At 40.5% G+C, this 8,431-nt stretch overlaps 1 protein-coding gene across 1 annotated transcript in view; it reads left to right on the forward strand.

The window, feature by feature from the left end:
- Positions 1–8,431, forward strand: part of CNGB3 (cyclic nucleotide gated channel beta 3) — a gene marked incomplete at its 3' end in the record, with an annotated part of 97,189 nt that overhangs the window by 55,514 nt on the left and 33,244 nt on the right. The window contains exons 12-14 of the mRNA XM_018573503.1: positions 1,163–1,322; positions 3,116–3,213; positions 6,409–6,492. Coding sequence (XP_018429005.1) covers positions 1,163–1,322; positions 3,116–3,213; positions 6,409–6,492 — 342 coding nt within the window. The remainder of the gene's footprint in view (positions 1–1,162; positions 1,323–3,115; positions 3,214–6,408; positions 6,493–8,431) is intronic.

Below are 8,431 nucleotides of genomic sequence, written 5' to 3' on the forward strand. Positions count from 1 at the left end.
GACCGGCCTATAGTTCCCAGGTTTGCACCTTGCCCCCTTTTTGAATATTGGGACTACCGTAGCCCTCCGCCAATCACTGGGGATCCTACCAGTCATTAAGGAGTCCTTAAAAATGAGGATTAATGGTCTAGTTATAACCTGGCTTAATTCCTTAAGTACCTTGGGGTGCAGGTTATCCGGACCCACTGCTTTGTTTGCATTGAGCATTTTAAGTCTTTGTTGTATCCCGGTTTCTGTCAACCACTGGGGTATATTTTGAGTTAAACTGGGAGTTTTATCATGTGTGTCAAACCCGTTTCCCTCCCGAGTGTATACTGAGGAGAAAAAAGCGTTCAGCGCCTCGGCCCTCTCCTTGTCGTTTGTGACTAGCTTCCCGCTTCCATCCTTTATTGGGCCTATCTGCTCCTTTCTCACCTTTTTACTGTTAATATGACCATAGAAAATCTGCCGAAAATCTATAGGTGTACGGCCAGCTATAGTGTATGGGGGAAGAGACTTATATTGAGTCACATACTTGTTTTATTTTTAAATACATTTAATGATTTATTAATAAATGCTACGCTGCATAAACTTGTGTCTGATATCTGCTCATAGTTCAGATTTAAGGATTAATAAGGGTTATTAAGACCTCAGCAAACATCACATTTTGTTTAGGTCGCTTCACGAACCTGCTGATGTTAACACACGATCTCCAACATGCTTAAAATGTACGAGAGTTCTTTGAATGCTGTTTTCAATTTGCTTTCATTATATTTTCAATTCCTTGCATTGTCTGTCTTTCACCCTTTAGCACCAAACTATTAATTTTGTAAAAATCCTTTTGCAGATATGAAAAATTCATAAAAATAGAAGGCTGATTGAATTTTAAATAGGTGGTGGTCAAAACTGGTTACAAGAAGAATCGAAGAATAGTAGAAAGAAAGTGTTACAAACATGAGTAACCAATGCTAAGCAGCTCTTGGGACTAGACCACAGAAACCTACATCAGTGCATAGTCCATGCTGCCATACTTCTGCCGGTTGAGATCTGCTTATAGTACTGTAAAATCTAAAGTCCCTCTGCTGTAAATTTGTCCCTTGTCCCTGGGCTAAGGAAACCTTGTCTAAACCTTTTCTTACCCTTTAAGTTTCTGAAAACATGTTCTTTGAATGTATTTTTATAGATGCGTGATGTTATTGGAGCAGCAACTGCAGGTCAGAGCTATTACCGCTCATGTGTTGACAAAACTATCTCATACATGAACACAAACAATATCCCTAAACACGTACAGAATCGAGTGCGTAGCTGGTATGAGTATACGTGGGATTCACAAGGAATGCTAGGTATGTAATGAACTTATAGCATGTATTGTATGTCAATAAGAATAAAAAAGTTAAAATATACAATTGTTCTAACCATCTTGTCTTGAATTGCATTGTAACTGTTGGGGTGCTATATACATCCTGTATAATAATAATAATAATAAAAATAATCAGGGCTAAAATAAATTTAGGGTGTTTCACCTGTCAGTCAAAAATTTCACCAGTCAGCATGACCGGACTAGAGTCTTGCAATTTATGTTAACATTTTTAGGGACACATAGAGCTTTCTTTTGTAGGTATATAATCACCACTGGGGTTTTTATTTTTTACTATATAATGAAAAAAGTACCGTAAATTTTGAAAAAAAAGATGTTTTCCCTAAGTTATGTTAAAAAACATTTATTCTCACCCATATTTTTGGTAAAATATAAAATACAGGTTCACGTCGGGTAAATAGACACCAGACAAGTCAAGTCTTAAAAATTGCGCACGCCCGCAAAATCACAAAAAACTACCACACCAAAAATTGGCTATAGGCGACGCTTTAACCCTTTCGCTGCCAAGCCCTCCGGAACATTTTTCAAATCAGCTGGCCAAGCCATTTTTGAATTTTCTGCAATTTTTTCCTATTGATTTGATTTTCAACTGCTGCGTTACTAGCGTTTGTAAAAGACCCCCCAAACCATATATTTTCTGAAAGCGCAGGCCCGGTAGAATAAAAAGATGGTGATACTAAATTTGTAGGCCCTGCGATAATTGCGCAAATGTTTCTCAAATTAATATTAAACCGATAAAAATACACAATTCAATTGTTAAAACACACCAAATAAAGCGACCATCAGCTTATAGTAGAACTGTAAATGCCAGGTCCGTATGGCATACTGACCTGGCCAGCTGGAAGCACTTTTGTAGGTCCGTATGCCATACGTCCTTGGCAGCGAAAGGGTTAAACGATTTTACTGCTCATCAGTTTAGTGTCAATAGGCGCAATCGTCATTTTCGCACATAGGCGCACCCGATGCATGTTTGCGTGTGTATGTGGCAGGCGGGGGACTTAAAAAAAATTTTGTGTTTTTTTGAAAAAAATGATGCTTTAATTTTTTTATCACTATTTTTTTATTGTTTTTACAGTTAACTTTATTGCTATCACATAGGGAGATAAGAAGCCCCCTATGTGATAGCCAATTTACATGACAGGTCCTCTTTTTGGAGACATCAGGGGTCTCTAAGACCCCTAATATCTCCTAGGGACCCCCAGAGAAGCTGATGAAGCAGAGATCTGCTTCACCAGCTTCTCTCCAGCTTATGAAGCTGGAGAGTGACAGCAGGATGCAGAAGTGATGTAATATATATCACTTCCTGCATTAAGGGACTGGAGAAGAGATCAGAGGGAGATCGTTTACTGATTTCCTGTCACAGAGGAGCCATGCCGGTCCTGGCCACATCGGGCACAGCGGATCTCGGGACTGGCAACGGCAGTGACAACGGCAGCTAATACAAGTGATCGGACGTCTCTACAGATGCCGATCGCTTGAATGTGAAGCTACTCATCGGGCTTCGGCATCCTTTCGTCCCCGACGAGAGGACGAGCGGATTTTTCAAGCCCTAATAATAATAATGATAACAATAATATTATTTAGGAATATATCACTGAACATTGCCTACATTCTACTGTGCATTTAGTATTTTCAAATGATTATTCATTTAAACTAGAATCCAACTCCCATGAATAAACTCTTCTCAGTATCTACATAGATATTATAAATCTATTACATTTTTAAACCACATTTTTTTCCTTACATTAAACCTGGCAGATGAGTCAGAACTTTTGGAGGAAATGCCGACAAGAATGCAACTAGCTATTGCAGTTGATGTCAACCTGGCTATTGTTAACAACGTGGAATTATTTAAAGTAAGCCTTTTATATGATTTGAAAAATAGTGATGTCATTGTTATTACAGATACAGATAACAGAAAATGAATTGTACAAAGTTTTTTTTCTTTTCATTATCTCTAAAGTACCGTATTTTTCCGTCTATAAGACGCCCCATGTATAAGACGCCCCCAACTTTTCTTACCCAAAATTCAGAAATCAATATTTTAAATGATATAATGCATCACACTTACCTCTGAGTCAATCACGTTATGCTCCGACATTACCGCTCTGGGCACTGGCTACACGCTCTCCCCAGCAACAGCTGACGTCAGGTACAAAAGATTTATGATCGGATTACAGAGACAAGATAACAGTTTTCCTCCAATCATAAATCTTTTGTACCTGATGTCAGCTGTTGCTGGGGAGAGCGGATTACAGGGACACGATAACAGTTTTCCTCAACTCTCCCCAGCAACAGCTGACGTCAGGTACAAAAGATTTATGATTGGAGGAAAACTTATCTTCTCCCTGCAATCCGAAGTTTCACTCGTGCGACTAGTTTGCAGTGGTATCGGCACTTTCGGCAGTTTCGCAAACCGCGGTTCTCCTCTCAGCCCCCGTGTATAAGACGCCCCTCTATTTTTAGGTAAACATTTTAATGAAAAAGTAGCGTCTTATACACGGAAAAATACGGGTATTTGGGTCCGTTCCCGCCCAGTGCGCTGTGCTGGAAGTTTCTTTCAACTTGCCTTGTTCCGGGTGGGCTCAGTTCACACCACTGTGTTGCGGTGGTGTGCGCTGAAAAAAGTAAAGTATGCAGTACTTTTTTCAGTGCAGAATGACGCCGTACAATCTCATCGCACCGCACTTTGCCCATAGAATTTAATGACATTTCAATAAAGTTCATACAAAAACAAAGGAAACAGTGTGATGCGTCACAATCGGTGCATCAGTACTGCTCCGGGCACACGCACACCAGCAGCCATATGGTGTAGCGAGGCTGCTGGTGTGAATGGGCCCTTATGGCGGCTTGTAAGTTGTTGAACTTTTATATATGCCTAGAGTGGAGCTTTAAAAGCCATGAATGAAAGCAGCTCTGTCTTTATTGATACATCATTTAAGCAGAACTAAAGTCATGAATCCTCACTTCCCCTCCAGCTATGTGATGACACAAGCTCCCTCACAAACGTTGACACATTCACCCAACCTTCTTCTGGGTTCAGCATCTTTGGGCACCTTGATTGGCTGGGAGGAGCTTCCGATATTCCTGTGCACCTATGGTAATTTATCCCGGCCTCGAGGCATACCAAGAGTGAACACTAAGCTGCCCATGCCAAGCTCAATGTACATTCCAAACAAGAATTTGAACGGCACATAAGAAGGTTTTATTGCAGAAGAGATATAATTTTAACTTTAAAGTATAGGTCAGCTTTACATCTATTTTTTAACATGCAAGCAGTATACGTACCTGAATTTGACCTAGTTTCGGCCTCTAGTCTACTGAACAGAAGATCTCAGACTGTGAGAGAGAGAAGTCGCGCAAGGAGCAAATCAGTTGTGCAGTGGTGCTTGTGTGCTAACAAGGAACATGCTGACATTAGGAGAGAGCAGAGTGACAGAGGAATGACCTCATCAGTCTCCGGCTTCTCCTTTCTTTGTCCAGTCAATGGCTGGGGGATGGACAAAGCTTTCTAAGCATTACTCAAATGCAGCTTAGAAAATCAGGTCCCCTGCCCTGACAGGCAGGGCTGTGATGTGTGGAAACGTTTTGCAAATATCAGAACAGGAAAAACAGAGATACAGGTAAACCATATACAGTGTGCGTATATGCATTTCATTTGTTCATTTAGCTATCTGGCTGGAGTATATATATAGTCTCTGTGTCCAAGAGAAACATTTAGAGCATGATAAAGGATTCCCAGAGGACTATGGACAAGTGGTTAAGTAAGGAGACAGTAGAGCTTAAAGGAGAACTATGGGGTTAAGGCTTTTCCCCATAGTTCTCCTTAGGGTAACGGGAGGAAACAAACTAGCGTCCTTCCATCACCCTAAGCTCAGTATACCGCGAGCTACTGCTCGTGGTATAACATAAGCTGTCTGCCTTTCGGTTCACTTTATCTGGGTATAAAAGTGACGAGTCACTCCCATGACTCACTTTGGGTAAATTTCAGCTTCAGCTATTGATCTCTTGCTCCATTTTTAAGGACTTTTCTATGTATTAACCTACTTAACTTGGAGGATCCTAGCATTTGTATGTGATGCATTCCTATCCATTCTTGCCTAAATATAGGAGGATAAATTAACTAAGATGTTATTTTGGGGGTTCAAAGGACGTCAACCCCTAATACCTGTTGCAAGGAAGGGACATATGGCTTTTCTGTCATAGTTACTGTAAATAAGGTAATTTGTAATTGCATTAAATTAAAAAGTGTCTCATAAAGCAATATATATATATATATACAGTATATAAACAAAACATTAGAAGCAATATGGGTACTCATGGGACATGGCACTTGGCCACTTTTATTAAGGGTTAGCTGCATTCTACTAAAACCTCGAATGTCTATTAAAAACATTTGAATACTCATTGGGGGGGATTTATCAAAGCAATTGTGAGTGTTTTCACCTCTTAGATCATAAATCCGGTGCAAATATATCCCATAGAACCATATGCAAGCTCAAACACTCACAATTGCTATGATAAAGTCCCCCCATTGTGTTAAGCCACATGAGTGCCCACATAGCCTTTAATGATACATATATATTTAGCAGTATTTTCCATTAGCCGAGATCTGTATACTAGATAGTAAGGATGGGCTGCATGTTCGAGTCGACCATAGGTTCGACTCGAACATTGAATGTTCTAGCGTTCGCTGAACGCCGAACATTATGGGATGTCCGCGGTCTGTTCGACCCTGGCACATCCCACAATGCACTGCGCTGTCCGAAAACGGTAATTGGCTACAGTCCTGCACCTGACCGCAGGTCAGGTGCAAGACTGTGCCAATCAGGGCTCAGTACAAATGTAGAGCCATGATTGGGCAGATGACTCTGCCCAATCATGTCTCACAGCTAAGTCCCTGCAGCACACTATATAAGGCTGCTGACACCGCGGCCCCATGTAGTGTGCTGTAGGAGATAGAGAGGGTTCTAGTATAGTTAGTTACAGTCAGCAGATAGATAGAGAGTATAGTACTGACTTTGTCTAATTTGCTTGCATTCTCTTTGCAGGGTTGTGATGCCCAAATGATTCAAGACTTGTTATTGAGGTTGAAGTCAATTGTCTATTTACCGGGTGACTTTGTATGCAAAAAGGTAACTGATGGAATGTTAATAATATGTTAATAATATAAAAGTGAACCTAAAGCATTTTTATATACTTTTTATGTTCAGTAAAAAAAAAAAAAGTCTTAAACTTTTCTTTGGTTTTAATCAGGTAATAAATACCAATATATCATGTTTACCTCTTGCAGCCATGAGTTGCAGCTCAGTTATGCTGATCTCTGCAGCCATTGTGTTAAAAATAGATGCGAATAGCAGACATGATCTTCTGCTTTTCTCCTGGTAAAGATGGAAATCTTATTAAATCAGTCTCGAAAATCAGTTGAAAAGCCGTGCAGTGTTAGACTTTACTACAAGGAAGCCCAGCGTGTATTCCAAACTGGGTGTCATGGATGCACCCTGCAAAAAATGTATATTGGTAAAATGCACATTTTATACAAATAATGAAACATTTTATAAAACATCAGTATACAGCATTAAATAAACAATGACATGGATTAGTGACCCACATGTGTCTGGATTGTTTTCTTTCCAAAATGATCAGCCAAAATGATTTTGTGTGCAGCTAACCTTAGCTTCTGTATTTCTACAAAAATGTGTCGCCCTTTCTGGAGATACTGGCTTGTTTTGTCTCAGTTTTTATCGACATTTGTACATGACAGAGCTGAACAGCACTTACCAGTGATAAAATGATGTGTTAGAAAATGAAACACATTAGCAGCTGCTCTTAAAGCTGTTGAGATCACTCCTAGCTGCGGAAATAACATTTTACCCCTTATTTTCAATAGCAGCATATGACACTTGCAGTAACGTGCTTCTCGCCCCCAGATCTGACTGGTGTCGCAAAGGCTAATCTTCCTGATTACAACTCTCTTTTTCTCCAGCTGAATGATTTAAAAATGTTGGTTTTGCTAAAGTATTCAGCCCACACTGTGTGTTCAGCAGAGGTCATGTTTTATGCTGCATCATTTAAGATTCATTTTATCACTAAGCCATTTGTCCACCTTGAGCCAAAACTCATATTTATTCTGACAAAAATCATATGCTGGGAATTTTTAATATAACAGAGGCTCTGCAGCTGTACATTGAGGGATAACCATCTCAGAACCTATCAGGACTGATTCCCTTCTTTTTACTTGGGAGGGTGTTTTGTAAGGACCTGTCATGTAAGCAGCCTGTTTGAAAACATAGGCAAGTGCAGGGTACCTGGAATCCCCCTTCATCCAGATACAATATACAGTATACTCTCTGTTATCTGGTATTCAACTAACCAGAACTCTCATCTAACCAGAAAATAAAATCCCCTTAGTACTTACTGTTCTGCTGATCTGTGGCATGTATTATCCTGGAAACGATTGTGTGTCTATTTGTCCTAATTGGTTTTGATTATTGCATCTCAATATTAATATGAAGTCAATACAGAGTTTATGTTATGGCAGGGCTCAAAATTTCAAGTCCTGAGCTACTAGCCAGGCCTTAAGAGTTACTAGCCACCAGTTGCCCCACCTAACCCTTACCCTGGCCCTGCCTTAACTCCGCCCCTAAACACACCCTCTTAAATAATCTTATGATAATTCTTGTCTTATGATAGTTGCCGCTTGTAAACGGCAGATTAGGGATTCCTGCTGCAGGAAAACGCAAGTTCCTGACACCGGAATCTCTAATCACACCTGAAATATACTGTAGGTGTGAATGGGGCCTAATATACACATACACTAAGTCCATACACCTGCCGATTATCGTACGATTATCACAGGTGATCCTGCGATTGTATGATAAGCAGGTGTATGGGGAGCGTGCGACCGCTTCTACTTTAAGGTCGCACGACTTTCGTCTTCCAAGCACGCTGGAAAACCTGCCGAAAATCGTAAGATTTTCGGCGGGTTGGTGGCGTGGTCAGAAGACGAATGCCGCACGGGCCGGTGTGCACAAGCGTACACTGCCCGCTCAGCACTGCAATCATCGGAAGCCC

Source organism: Nanorana parkeri, unplaced genomic scaffold (genome assembly GCF_000935625.1).
Source record: "Nanorana parkeri isolate BGI_ZX_2015 unplaced genomic scaffold, ASM93562v1 scaffold2404, whole genome shotgun sequence".
NCBI lineage: Eukaryota > Metazoa > Chordata > Amphibia > Anura > Dicroglossidae > Nanorana > Nanorana parkeri.